The 14,762-nt window shown below is 40.7% G+C and overlaps 2 protein-coding genes and 1 long non-coding RNA gene across 19 annotated transcripts in view; 2 read left to right on the plus strand and 1 right to left on the minus strand.

Moving 5' to 3' along the window:
• The window catches only part of THAP9 (THAP domain containing 9), a 21,889-nt gene extending 18,362 nt beyond the window's left edge, over positions 1-3,527 (minus strand). Inside the window, exons 1-3 of one of the 3 annotated variants that reach the window (XM_059922742.1) lie at positions 3,318-3,402; positions 933-1,027; positions 10-179 (exon numbers count right to left, since the gene is read on the minus strand). In XM_059922742.1, the coding sequence (XP_059778725.1) occupies positions 10-20 (11 nt within the window). In that variant the 5' untranslated portion in view covers positions 21-179; positions 933-1,027; positions 3,318-3,402. Of the gene's footprint in view, positions 1-9; positions 180-932; positions 1,028-2,762; positions 2,901-3,317 lie in introns of those variants that run through there. The other 2 variants (XM_059922743.1, XM_059922741.1) reach the window with 2 other exon arrangements.
• Positions 3,296-11,362, plus strand: LOC132365859 (uncharacterized). Of its 4 annotated transcripts, none has more exons than XR_009503274.1 (7): positions 3,296-3,823; positions 4,239-4,407; positions 4,767-4,861; positions 5,732-5,923; positions 6,510-6,583; positions 8,907-8,981; positions 10,633-11,362. It is a non-coding gene; the product is annotated as an uncharacterized LOC132365859 (long non-coding RNA). The 4 variants fall into 4 exon arrangements; XR_009503271.1 differs by having other exon boundaries at positions 3,300-3,823; positions 4,288-4,407; XR_009503272.1 differs by having other exon boundaries at positions 3,300-3,823; positions 4,288-4,407; positions 5,742-5,923.
• Positions 11,363-13,469: 2,107 nt separating this feature from the next.
• Positions 13,470-14,762, plus strand: part of SEC31A (SEC31 homolog A, COPII coat complex component) — a 63,779-nt gene continuing 62,486 nt past the window's right edge. For 10 of the 12 annotated variants that reach the window (XM_059922744.1, XM_059922749.1, XM_059922750.1 and 7 more), the window contains exon 1: positions 13,470-13,615. The gene's annotated coding sequence lies outside the window, so the exon portion shown is untranslated. Of the gene's footprint in view, positions 13,616-13,646; positions 13,944-14,762 lie in introns of those variants that run through there. The other 2 variants (XM_059922747.1, XM_059922748.1) reach the window with 2 other exon arrangements.

A 14,762-nucleotide genomic window follows, 5' to 3' on the forward strand; every position in this document is an offset into this window, starting at 1 on the left:
TTTCCACACCTGTGAGTCATTTTGATTCCGGCTTTTCAACCACAGCGCCTTGCTTATGTCCTGACAACCTCTTTCACGGCTCTGGTCGTGGTGCTGGGGATGCTGGGAAAGACTTCACAGGACATATTATCTGAGCTAGAGCTGAAGTGTCAATAGGAGTTTGCCATGCACAGTGGCCACTCCAAGCAGATGCAAAAGACACAGAGATATAAAATGATTACTTGGAACTTTCTGGCTGATAAAGCTTGGAAAAGTAAGTTAATTTGGAGGCTTGAAAGGAGAGTACAGTGGTAGCTGGGAGTAGTTATAGATGGGAGGTAGCTAGAGGTCAGATCACAAAAGGTCTTGTATGCCTTATATAAGCTTTGGATCCATCCTTCAGGTCAATGGCCACCACAGAAGTCTACACTCATCTATTGAGAGTTGAAGAAATTATTAGAATTCAATTTCATAACTCTTTGCCCCATCTTCTAATTTTTGTGTTTCATAATATATATTAGTATATCATTTCATATATAAATTTATAAATTATTATAAATCACTATCCATACATCAGAGGCATGTATTCAGGTTTTTTGTTTGTTTTTGTTTTATTTTGTTTTTTTATGGAAAGAGCTCCAGGATCACATAGCTTGAAGATGGAGGCTTCAGGCAACAGCAAGTTGACTAATCCTCTCCTTCCCAGATTACCTTTTCGCTGAGCCCTTACTTCAGATCAATATTACCTTGTCACCAGGACTAACACCATAGTATTCTAACTCCTTTTCCTGTCTCTATTCTTTCCTGCCTTCCTTACAACTTCCTAGGTGTCAGGAAGACAGACGATTCCGTGTGTTTAATTCCGCACATACTGTTATAAAATAATAGAAATATATTTCAGATTGGAAGAGAGGTGTATGAGGAAAGGATTCACAGAGGAGCTTGGACTCTACCTTGTAGGCACTGAAGAGCCCAAGGGATTAAAATCCTTCCTTCAGGGAACCAGCATGATAAAATTTGCATTTTTAGGAAAATCATTTCCAGAAATCTAGAAAATGGAATGAATGGGGAAGAAATCAGGCTGGAAGAATCATAGCAGACTACTGTAATAAATGCATCACTTTTTTTTTTTAAATTAAGCAGGTCTTACTGTGGTTCTCAACATATAAAACAAAAGCAATAAGCCTGTTCTTACCTATTTAAAGAAACTAGGAAAAAGGCACAGGAAAAACAGGGCAGCAAAAAGTTGAGAAAGAAATTAAAGAAAAGGGAGAGAACAAGGGAGAGAGTGTCAGTACAGCTACGGGAGATGAGAGTTTCAAGGAGTGGTCGATGTGACTGAAAGTTAAAAGAGGTCAAGAGAAAGATTTACACGCGCTTATTTAGATTTGGCAAGATTACCAATGACCCTCAGTTAGTGCTGTTTCATTATCGTGGTGACAGACATCTGGCTACAGTAGGGTGAAAAGGCAACAGGACTTAGGGAAATAGGTGTATGCTTCTGTTTTGAGGAACTTGGTTATAAACGGAAGGGGAGGGTAGTGTAGAGGTGCACAAAGGTTCAAGAGTCTGTGTGTCTGTGTTTAAAAGTGGAAGTAATGCAAACATATTCAGTGTTTTTAGGCAAGTAACCAGTAGAGCAATTTACAATAAAAAGAGGATAGAAACTAACTGATGGAAACAAATCCCAAAGCAGAAAGGATACAATTATAACAGCTTAGGTGGAGGAAGCAGCCCTACTTGAACTAAGCAATACTACAAAACGCCTACCATAGATAGTTGAAACTCCTTAACTTGACATGTTAAATTTTTTTAGATAATTTGTCTCCAAGCTACTTTTCCCACTCTTCTACATTGCATCTTCACTTTCCATCCCTTTATATTTTCCCACGTTGTTCCTATTTAAATGCTATCTTCCTTCCACCCCACTCTCCAATCTAGGTAAGGTTCAAGGTCCAACTCAAATACCACTTGTCCCACACAGCTCTTTTTGATTTTTTCATAAAAGTCCTTTGTCAGGGGTTTAACTCTCTACCCCTCATATTGCCTTAATAGGCTACAACTTTAAAAAAACACTGTACATTTCTTTTTGTTTGTGAGTATCTATTCTATGCACTTTTCCACTTCTCATTGATCTCAATGACCTTTACTAGACTGGACCACAGATGTGGGTTCAAATTAGATCAGTCTGAAAATACGCCCCACTCTTGTGCCAAATATAATTTCCTTGCATAACCAGTTATAGCCAGAGTCGGACCAGGCTTGCAGAGCTGGGCTAATGATACTGAACAACTGGTAATGACAGTACTGGTGAAAATCTGAAACTGAGCAGGTCCCTTCAGGGCCCTCCTGGGTACAAAAGCCCTGTGTCTCCCAGTTCGTGTCAAAAAAACAAACAAACAAAAAACAAAAAACTTCAGTCTCCTAGGCCTTCCCTGAGTTCCAAAGAGCGGACCCAAGCAATGACTAATTAGGGAAGTTAGAGGAGTTAGGGAGTGGGTGGGGGGTAGGGGGGAAGCAGTTAAGCCAGATAGCCTGAACAATAGTGAGTCCTAGTTCCTCCTCAAGGGATATACAAAACAATCTGATGGCATATCTTTGGGTAGTTCTGCAAAAACTAACGCCCCACCCTGGTGGAGGATGGTGACTACCTGCTGACCACACGTACTTAGACCTCAGACTGGCTGGAACCGTAAGGCCGACGATTCACATTCTCTAAACACCAGACTGTTACCTCACCCCCCATTTAATCAGAATAATGTCATGCACCCTGCAGCCCTCACCCCAAATGTTGCTTTTAAAAGTCCTAAAAGCCATCAGGGAGTTCAGGACTTTTCAGCACCGGCTGCCCATTCTCCTTGCTTGCCACCCTGCAATCACCACTGGACTTTCCTTCACTGCAACCTGGAGTCAGTAAAGTGGCTTTCCTGCGCGGTGGGAAAGGGGACTCCAGTTCAGTTCCATAACAAACTGATCCGTACTCATGCTCCTGAGCAAGCCACACACTCTAATGAAAGCGCACGCCTTCAACAGTTCTTCTAAACTGCCTTCCCTTCCGGTCTTCCGAAAAGAAGCAAGACTCCTTTCGAGTAACCCCTGCTAAAAGCTAATGGAGAAAGCAAGCACTTCGGAAGCAAACACTGAGCAGGAAGACGAGGAAGAGCATTAGCTCTCAAAGTTGCACAATTCCCTTCCCCGCCCCCACGCTACGCACGTCACGCCACGCCACGCCACGCCACACCACGCCGATGGCACGGCGCCCCACCCGCCCCGGTCCACCCTGCCCTGCCTCCCGCCTGGTCATGCTGGGAATTAGCGCGGAGGCTGCTCTCACGCACTGGTGGAAGGAGAGGCCGCGCTCTCGGCTCAGCACGGTATCCCGCGTGCTGCAGCCCACTGCCGAGCAACTTCGGGTCATCTTCTTGCTACGTGGGGCTCCACCGTCGGTGTTCCCGCGACAGCATGAATCCCGATAAAGTTAGCTCCGCCCGCAGACACTGCGGTTAGGACCTTTATTTGTCGAGAAAGGCGGGCTCTTAAGGCGCAGGGCTCCCACCCTTTCTCTCCGGGGGCCCTGCGGCAGTCGCCGTGGCCAATCACAGACCACGTCGTGTCGCAGCAGCCAATCGGAAAGGCCAGGGGTATTAAGACGCGCATTGGGCCGCCCCTCCCCGCTTATTGGAGGGTGGTTAGTGGGTTTAGCTGGCGTCGGCTTCCTTTCATCCGTGTGCTCTGGTTAAATCCAGTGCCATCGCGCTTCTTGTGAGTCCCACCGAGAGAATGCGAAGGGGAGAGGCAGGACCAAAGTTGAGGCGAGTCCTGTGGCATGCCGATGGGTCTCCAGGTGCGAGCTCTGAAAGTGACGGGAGGATGTGACGGGAGGGATAGGAGGGTGAGGGGTAAACGCAGCGCCCTAGAAATATTGAAGATAAAATTGGACTCCAAATAAATGATTTACTGAGAGGCATGTCATTTCCTTGCATTTTATTTTTTATAAATTTATTTATTTATTTTTGGCTGCATTGGGTCTTCGTTGCTGCACGCAGGCTTTTTCTAGTTGCAGAGGGTGGGGGGCTACTCTTCCTTGCAGAGCGCGGGCTCTAGGTGCGTGGGCTTCAGTAGCTGTGGCACACGGGCTTAGCTGCTCCAGGGCATGGGGGATCTTCCCGGACCAGGGCTCAAACCCGTGTCTGCTGTATTGTCAGGTGGATTCTTAACCACTGTGCCACCAGGGAAGCCCCTTGCATTTTATTTTGTAGTTCTCTGATGCGGAGATAATGTAGGAGCTGTTGGTATGGTTGACTGTAGGTATGTGACCTCAGAGAAGCTTGAATGAGAATATAATACCAAGATAAGTCGACTTTCAGTTCAGCTGATTCTTTCCTGCAAGATCCTTTGCCGCAATGGGGGAATTAAGAAGGGAATAAGGTAAGAAGGTCCTCGAGGTTTGGGGGTAAGCGCACGGTCTAGTTCGGACTCATCAATAGCAGTACTAGGAGGGGCAGGAGAGAGGGCCAATGAAATGGTTTTGGCTGGGGTGTGGGGCATCCTGGATAGCTTTCAGGGTGAGAAGATCTTAGAACGATGTCTTCGTTAAGCTCTTTATGTTTACAGTATGAGATTTAAGTTTTCATAGAGAAAACAAAATGGGGCCAAGGTAGGACATAGTTTTTATTTTGTATCTTTGAAGAGATCCTTAGTATATTATGTGGCACCTTTCCTGCTTAACTGTGGAGGCCTATTTTAGAAAACAGAAATGTTCCTAACCTTTTTATTTCTATCTCCAGCTGGCAAGAATGTGTCCAACATTTCCAAGCAAGATTGTTCTTTTTCCCTTTTTGTTTACTTTATCCAGACTCTAGCCAAAAAGATTCATCTCAAGGTATTACTTATTCACGATTGCTTGCCATTATAATATGCTTATATCTTATTTGAATGAAATTAACATAGCTTTTGCTTATGTAGTTTTGTTAAAAATCACAAGGTCTAAGGATAGTACATGAATGGGGGGAAATTGATCCATGGGGGATGTACTTAACTTGGCTGTAAGATGTGCAAAGGGTAGGACCTGGATTTAAATCACTGTCAATTGGTTAGACTATTAGCAGCTTTTCTAGCACTCAACCAATTAAGACCTGAATAAGGGTAAATAGAAATAAGTAAGTTTTCAACTAAAAATTGGTTGCCTTATTTTTTTTGGCAAGAGTTTTATTGAGATATAATGCATATGCCATACAATTAACCCATTTAAAGTGCACAATTCGATGGGTTTTAGTGTATCATGAGTTGTGCCACCATCACCACAATAAATTTTAGAACATTTTCATCACCCCAAAAAGAGACTCCCTTTTCATTAGCAGTCCCTGCTTACATTTTCCCTCCCCCAGTCCCTGGAAACCACTAATCTTTGCCTGTGTAGATTTGCCTATTCTGGATATTTCATATAAATGGAATCAGAAATTAGTCTTTTATGACAGGCTTCTTTCACTTGGAATATTTTTAAGGTTTATTTATGTTGTAGTACCAGTACTTCATTTCTTTTTATTGCGAAAAAATATACCATTGTATGAATATATACCACATTTTATGTGTCCATTCAGGTTGTTTCCCTTTGGGGGCTGTTACAGATAATGCCGCCATGAACAGTAGTGTACGAGTTTGTGTCGGGGCATGTGTTTTCATTCCTCTTGAGTATATGCCTAAGGGTGGAATTGCTGGGTCATATGCTAACTCTTATGTTTAACCTTTTGAGGAAATGCCAGACTTTTTCCAAAGTGGCTGTACCATTTTGCATTCCCACGAGCGATGGGCGAGGGTTCCAGTTCCTCCACATTCTCATGGGTGTGAAGTGTCATCATTGTGGCGGTTGCCCTTTTTTAAGGACTCAAAAGTTTGTAAGAAACTTGCTAGAGGATGCTCCTTGAGTGCAGAGACAATGTCTAAGGTGAATTTGTGTTTTCAATCCCTGGTGCACAAATAGATACATGTGTTTCTGCTGCATTGTTTCCTGATAATGTGGTTCCCACGTTATTCTGACAATATTCTTCTAATTATTAATTATAGATGAATTACAGAAAACTGCTATGTTGCAGAACTGATTTACTTAAATGTAGACCTGCTAAATGAAAATAATCCACTTACTTTACAGAAGCCACAAGGGGTCGCTGCTCTTGGTATTCTTAGTGTACTTTTGGATAGGGAAGTATGCAGTCCCTTATAAATGGAATCATTGATTTTGAGTTGTATTTATGTATTTTTACATTTGCTTATAAGTTTTACGTGTTTTTTGTTGCTATTTTTTATTGTTTTACTGGTGACATTGAAGTTCTCAATTTAATCATTTGATTACATCTTTGCTTCCTTTGATGACTTCATATCCAATGATTAAACCTTTTCACTGCTGTTCACATAATGAACTTTCGTGATTACTGCATATGAAAATGAGGATATGTCAGCTATATTAAAGATTTTATTTGTCAAAAACATTGACCAGTGCAGAAAATAATTTAAAATAAAATATCTCTTTTCAGGAATTATATTCTTGGAGATGTTGGAAAAAGATTCCTGGGTCTTGGCAGATAATTACTAGAAATATGCAGAGGAGGTAGTATATCTTTCTTTTTTTAATGTATTAAGTATTCCTGGAACGAAAGCAGTGAATTGGAAGGGGAGGATTGTCCAAGTAAAAAATGGATTTATAAAGGCTTGAGTGAAATCTAATTTTCTGTTTTATGGTATAGAATCTCATTAATTGGTTACTTGGGGGAAAAAATAGTAACAGCTAATGCTTATTGAGTGGTTACATGTAAGACATTGTACTAAGTGTATTATACACACATGCACACAGTTTTTTGTTTTTGTTTTAAACACTTATTTCTCTCAACAACCCTATGAAAGTAAATAGACTTTTTGCCTTCTAGGACTGGTATCATCCTTATTGAATACCTACCTTTTTGTCAGATTTTTAGCTAGTTTTACATTTATTTGTCATCCTGATATAATAAAATGTATTTCTAGTGACTGACATATTCTTGCTGAATTTTTCATCCTTTTAGTTCTCTGGGGGGTTTTCTGCTTCAGAAAGCCTTGGGGTCTTGAAATTATTGGTGATTAAATATAAAGACAGTTCTGAACCTGATCCTTTCCCAAGAATTTTAGACCTTTTCAGCTAATTTATAAGTTGTGCGTTTTAGTTTTTGGATATGGATTGTGACCTTCTGTGTTAGTTGTTTATTGCTGTGTAACAAATTGCTCAATATTTGGCAGTTTAAAACAACAAACACTTACGGAACACTGGGGAGAGGAGGTAGAAGGAAGACAGCAGCTTCCAAACTGTCTCAGTTGGTAGGCCTGTGTTCCCTGATGGCTGTTGGCTAAAGGCTTCAGTTCTTCTTCGCCATGTGAACCTCTCCATGGGCTGCCTGAGTGTCCTTACTGCATGATAGCTGGCTTTTGGACACTGGTCCAAGAGAGAAAAGCCAAGATAGAAGGTTGTCTTTTAATAGTCTTGAAAGTGACAAAACACCAACGGGACCCTACTCTGTTGGTCCTGGTATGGTATAGGTGTGCACTATACAAAGGTGTGACTACCAAGAGGTGGAGGATCATTGGAGACCATCTTGGAGGTTGACTACCACACTTTAATTAAATACTTTTTTAAAAAAACTGTTTCAGTTTATTAAGTCAAGAGATTTAATATTTGACCCTCAAGTCAGATAATTAGAAGTATGAGAGCACATGATCCAAATAAGTGCTCTCTTTGCTACGGTGCATGGTTTCTTTCTCGCCTATGTATATATAAACTACTTAAGTGGTGCTACATTCATTTTGGAAAGTTTCTAAGGAGTTTATAAGAAAGTTGAGCTTATAGTCAGAATCTTCTGCGTTGATTATTGTTTTTCTCGGACCCATTTCCCCTCTCCCAATTCCTCCTAGGTGGAGGCGGTTAGAGAAGCTGGTGGCACTAGACTATAGATAGAAATTGTGTGTCCCCTTCCTTTATTATTTTGCTTGGGGTTCAGATTGACTTGGAAGAGTTGAAATTTCTGTTTAGAGTTTTTCAAGGAATGTAGTCCAGTTACTTATAGGCAATTACACAAATATTTGACATAGGATGGAGTAAAGATACAAATATGCAGCAGCAGAATTAGAGCAGTTTGCCCTTTTCCCCCAAAGCTTGATTTTTATCCAATAGGGTGAGTATACTTTCTTTTCTTTCTGCTACTTTCCCCTCACCATGGGCTCTGTCCCTCTTAATGAGCAAAACGTAGACCTCGTCAAGAAGTCAGAATGTTCCAAATGGGCAGAATTCTAATTAGTTCCTGAGATTTGTAATCTTTTGAGTCTTTTCCCATTATTACTGCTTAAAAGTTCTTTGTTAGCAGAGACAACTTTCCCCCTTTTCCTTTAAAGCTTTAGTGCTTCTGATTATTGGAAACCTTGTCTGATAACAGAAACAGTATATATAAAGCAAGGCATAACCAGTTTGGGAATGTATTAAGGTACGGTTACCCTTCCCGTATCAGGCTTGATGTTGAGAAGACGACACCTCCAAGTTAGCATAAGGTAACCTGTGCAAAGTAGTAAATGATATGCTTGAAATTATCTTTGTTATGGGTTTTTTCCAATCATAGTAAAATTGGAGGTCTTATCTGTTCTATGTGAGAGAATTGAAAACTATAGAAATGTGCATTTATTACGTATTTTTAAAAAGGAGCTAAGCAATAAATTCTTCAAGACTAAAGCTTAAGTTGAAAATAAGAAGAAAGTATAAATGTCCAATGATTAAACTTTTCCACTGCTGTTCACATCATGATTTGTTGTGATTAATGTATGTGGATGAGGACATAATGAAAAAAAATCATGAGGCTTATAGGTAAAATGTGGTTTTTGTACATTGACTTGCCTATAAATGTTTTTCATTTTAGGAATAAAATTGAAGGGTGTTTTTCTTAGAGAACACCATTTGTCAGATTTATCAGGAATTTGAAGATTTATATAAGGTAAGAGGTTTATAAACTTTTTAGTTTTGACAAAAGAAGACAAAAAATCAAATCTGAGCAAAAAATTGGGTATTGTATTCATTATATATTGAGCATAATGTGGATATCGTATTCAGTTAAAATTTTTCCTTAGTTTTTCAGCTTTCAAAGATAACAAATACTATTTCAAAAATAATATAATTTTCCAAATCAATAGATTTGATTCAGCATAGGCAGTTGGGTGGGTGGGGGGTAGGACTTTTAACCTTGCCAGTCATCTTTTCTTAAAAATAATACAATTCTTTCAGGCCCTGAATTAGAGATCATACGTTCTGGGATTTAAATTTGGTGAACTATTGGATATTCTGTAAATAATTGTTTGGTGTGCCAGTGGATGACCATCCTATAACTTGAGCTTTGTTCAAGAATAGCAGATAGGCTGGTGGTCAGAAGCTAAGAATCTCAAATCTAATAACCAGATTAATCTGTCATTAATCAGGCGTGTAATCTTGGGGTGTTTTTCAAATTGGAGGAATATAAAGCGGGAAAATTTTTGTGAATACTCAATGTTGATTTAAGTTAATTTTCTATTTCTTAAAGTTGATATAAACTTTGTTTATTGCCCTTAATGAAAAGATTTACAAAATAAATGCATTCGAAAACAACATGTAAACATTAACGGGTGGATGCTACTGTTTTGCAGAAGTAAACATAGTACTGGCTGCTATCCAGTGAATTTTATATACATACAGTCTTGTGACTTGTGATGACTGTAAAGTTTTACCATCTGGACAGCAGTATGGTTGTCCAGAACTTTACTCTTTTGCAGACCTAAAGATTATTGAAATGAGGGGAGGGGGCCTAAATTCACAAAAGGATGTCTTTGGACTGTCTGCAAATCCTTATTTGAAGAATTCTATATTACATTATCTCCAAACATTCTTCTAGCTGCAGTGAGTAATTCAGAGTCTTGGAATTAACATTCTTTTGAGAAAAACTGAAGTTTTTATTTGATCTAGGATTTGGCTTGGCTAGTAGTTACCTAAATTGGGTTAAAAGTTGACTGTTTTGTTAACTACCAATACAAGTTTTTCTTTTTAGATACAGGTAGTCCTTACTTTGCACCATTTCACCATGCGTGAATATCAGTTTTCACAATGTAGTTAAACAACACCTGTCCCACAACAACACAGCTGAACTTTTAGTTGTCACAATATTAACTGAATTATTGCGTAAACTTTGCTACTGGCTCTTTATTGCAAAATCATTATGCAAAGAAAAGATGTGCATCATGAACAGTAATAGTTACATAACTTTTTTCAAAGTCTTGGTGATTGGTCACTGAACATCTATTAGTTACACACAGATAGTAAAGCATATAGTTGTGTTGCCTCCTTGTCTCCTACGGATAAACCCATGTGAGATTTTACAAAAATAGAAAATCAGAAGAGGGAATTGGTCAACAAATATGACAGAATAGCAAAGAAATGAAAAGTGATAATACTGGAAGTGAAATTAGATGTGGTTAGATTTGAAAATGGCCACAGCAAAGCAAAGATAGGATGAGACCTAGGCCTACATGAAGCTACAGTACAAGCCACATTTTAAAAGTCTGATGAATACAAAAACAATGTAAAGTTGCTTCAACATCTTTTCGTTTAAATTGTACTAGGAACAGAAAGCCGCTGACGGTTGAAATGGAGCATTCACTTCTTTGGATTGAGGACTGTAATCAAAAACAAATCCCAGTCAGTTTGGCATTGAAGTTAGTTGCTGCACTGAAGGAAAATGGTAATTACAAGGACATCTATTTACTGCCAGTAAAGGCTGGTTTCCTTGTTTCAGAAGTCAGCATGAATTGATTAATGTTAAGCTGCCTGGTGAAGCTACAAGCTCAGATAAGGATGCTACTGTGAAATTTGCACTCAAGATTCCAAGAATTACAGGCAGTCTTTGCTTTGCACAGTAGTGAGAGACTGTACTATGCAAAAAACTGCAGGATATGGATGGGATGTAAGTGGAGTTAGAAGATAAAGATGGCCTTGGGAATGCTGACACTGGTGCCATTCAAGAAATAGTTATAGATACGCAGGAGGCAGAACGTAGTGAAGGCGAATATAAAGTTTTACGTGAGTAAAGCAGTTGTAAAGGATGAACGCGTCTCAGAAGTCATGCTGTTGAAAAACTTCACATTGAAGGAACTTTCAGAGATGTTTCATGACATTGACAGCACAAAGGATAAAATTTTGGAAGCTGATTCAAACTTAGAAAGGAGTATGACAGTTTGCCAAGGCAGAGATAAGATGCTCATTCCGTGTTATGTCATATAATGTGAAGAAAGCAAGCACTTTTCAAACTACTTGATACATTTTTTATAAAGAAATAAAACATTATAATTTTCAGTGTTTCTAGTGGTTTGTTTTGGGGTTTTGTTTGTTTGTGGGGGGTTGTTTGGTTTTTGTTTTTTTGGGTTTTTTTTTTTTTTTTTATGGCTGCTCTGCGTGGCTTGTTGGACCTTAGTTTCCCTACCAGGGATTGAACCCCAGCTCCAGCAGTGAAAGCGCGAAGTCTAACCACTGGACCGCCAGGGAATTCCCAGTGTTTCTAGTGTTTTAAATATTAAATTTACTATATTACATTTATAACCAACACCAAGAGGGTTTTTAATGTTTTGGCAAATTTTAAGGTTACAGAATAATCATAGATTGTTAATCCCATAGATTAAGACTTTGCAGAGTTTCAGCTTGCATAGTCAAAGCCACAACTGCCTGCATTTAAAACAAGCTAAGGGTCTTTGTATTCAACCAGATATAAATACATCAAGTTTAGAAACTACTATATTTTAGCCTTATAACCATATATATTATAATTGACATTTTTCACATTGTCTTTGTATGCTACTACATCAAGGCTTTGAAATAAAAATTTATAATACTAAATGTCTCATTTGGACTTTGAGCATTAATCCATTTGTAGGCAAAATCCTGTCTAATAGAATAGGGGTTGGCAAACTTTAAAGGGCCGTATAGTAAATATTTTAGGCTTTGCAGGCCATATAGTCTCTAGCAAATATTCAAGTTTGCCCTTATAGCACCAAAAACAGCCATAGACAATAACATAAACCATTTAGCATGGCTCTGTTCTAATAAAACTTTGTGGATACAAAAACTTGAATTTCATGTAATTTTCTCGTGAAACATTTTTCTTTTGCCATTCTTAGCTCACAGGGCCTACCAAAGGGGGTTCCGGGGTAGAGAGGTTTGCAGTTTGATTTATGCAATAGGGACATGTAATTGAACTGTACGATTGTATACCAAAGAATGTAACCACTGCTTGCATCATTGAGTTTTGAGAAAGTTGTTCTTATGAATACTTTTCCATACCATTGCACCCTTCCAGGTAGTAGGGCGGAGGATCTTTGGGGAATGGGGCAGTAGGAAATTCAATGTTTCTTTTCACTTGACTCAAATGATGGTCCCACTTTTAAGTCAGGGATTTTTATTGACACCTTTTTAGGTAAACTAGTCCTTGCAGCGGTTAAGTAAAAATGGAAGGCTTTTTAGAATTCTAGAAATTAGCAACTGTATCCTAAGACTCTTGAGCAGGTCTACTTCAGCCCTACAGAAATAAATTTGCTTTTTAAATGGAACCAGAAGTATAAAACGCTAAAAGGGTGTTGGAGTACAGTGAGTACAAAAATGTGCCTACTGTCTTAAATAAGAGTGTTTGCTATGTTTTGCTTTGTGTGTGCAAAAAGAGAAACTACTTCCAGTGAAGGTGTTTAGAAAAGACCCTTGACTGGTGTAATGGGACGAGAACTATACAGGTTCTGTACTTTAGCAAGTGATTTTCCTCTGGCTTTACTTTGTTCGCTGTGAAATAATTCCAACGAAAACTAGAAACAACATCCAGGCAACGCACTAATTAGATGCCAGGCTCTGGTGAAACTAGTATAGTTACAGTGACTGAAGGCAACTGCTAACAGGTCTCAAATAGTACCGCACGATACTAACTGGAATACCTTATTTACCCCAGTATGCCTCTTTAGAGTAACAAACAAATCAAGTACGTCCACAACAGCCTTTGGGTGTAAACAGATCCGTTCGGTTTTAAAGAAGTCTCAGTAAGCTACACCGTAGAACCAAGTAAGCAATTTAAAGACCCCAGTCACAGTTGCAGTTGCTGCAATAAGGCCCTTGCAGCCCGATTTTCGGTGGCTGGTCGCGTTGGCAGTGTCGCGGGGCTGCTGACGTTTCACAGGACCAGTGCTACGTGGCGTTCCTGCCGGCCGGGGCCCTTCTTCCGCTAGGCAGCTACGCCCAGCAGGACTGTTTTTCGCGTGGTGCTGGCCACCACTGCCCGCCACCGCCGAGAACCGATCCTTAACCTCACGGGGGCGCGCGCGGCGCGGGAGCGAGCCCCCTCCTCTTCTACCACTGCTCCCGGAAGTGCCCTGGTCGGCCGCGCGCCGGGGTGGGCGGGGCGAGGCGTCGCTCCCGGAAGCGTCGGACAGCCGGCTGGGCGGGGTTGCGGCTGCCACGTTGGAGCGGAACGTGGAGGTGGCCCTGGGCAGGAGGAGGGGCGGCGGCGAATGCTGGGAGAGTCAGACGAGCGCGGCGCTAACGCAGGAACTGGTCGCCGGGGGTCCCCGCCAGGTGTGTCCGCCTGTCCCCTTCTTTCCTCTTTGCGGGCCCTGGGCCCTTCAGGGAGAGCCCGGGCCAACGCTGGTATCCCGGCCTCGGTCTCCGCTGGTTGCCGCCAGCCTGCGGCCCGGTCTCTGGTGGCGGCGCGCCCCGGTCTTCGTTTCGGGCCCGGCGGGTCAACGCCTGGCGTCACGGCTGCTTCGGGGATCGCCCGGTCCGCATCCGCCGACGTTTCCACTGCTGAGCAGAGGCGCCCCTGAGGCTTGCGACAGGGTGTCCTGCCGGCGCCCGTAGCTGGCGTCTGAGGTTAGGAGACCTTCAGATCCTTGTGCACAAAGAGGTGCGGTCCCCAAGGGCGAGGGAAGGAAACAAACCTCAGGATTACTTTGGTTGACTTTAGTTTGGTTGGGATTTTTTGTTGCTATTTGAACTGTTGCCAGATTTAAAGGTTCGTAGGTTTTAACTATATATAGGCTATTGTCATTTAACCAGGATTGGATTATTTTAAGGGCAGTAGTCGCCGGTCGCAGCCTATACCTCGAAGGAAGTATCGAGTGTTGTATGTTTTTGCTAATAAGTTACTATAATAAGAGGTTAAATGACGGGGCAGGTGTAAAATAAATCAAAATATTGCCTGGGCTTATGAGCATTATAAACTTTTCCATGAGCGCAAGGAACTGATTTTACCTAGGTCATTCTGAAGTTGCATTGATTGTCTGTGACAAATCCTTCCTCCTAAACTGTCTTTTCTAACCACAGAAAACTGAAATTTGATTGTCTTTGTGGACAACTGTAACACTATTTAATCAATAATTATGAGCCTCGTCCTTGTTTCATGCTGTCTTATGTTTTCTGTACATAACGATTGTTCTAGAGTTGGCTAAAGTTTACTTACCTTTTCTTAGTGGTTCTTCTGTGCTCCTGGTTTCTCATTGTCCCTTAATTACAGCTCTGGGAAAGTTTCGTAGACTCTAAGAACTTTTGGATATGTTGAAGTGTTTTTGTTGTTGTGAACTTCTGTTACACACATCTAAGTTTACTTAGGAAATGTGAGATTTTGAATGGATTTACAATTATACTGCTTAATTGTATATAAGTTCTTTTCTGAAACTAATAGCATAAGAACGGAAAGAAATTTTTGTAGACTGTAAAGAGCAAT

The sequence above is a fragment of the Balaenoptera ricei genome, chromosome 5 (assembly GCF_028023285.1).
Source record: "Balaenoptera ricei isolate mBalRic1 chromosome 5, mBalRic1.hap2, whole genome shotgun sequence".
NCBI lineage: Eukaryota > Metazoa > Chordata > Mammalia > Artiodactyla > Balaenopteridae > Balaenoptera > Balaenoptera ricei.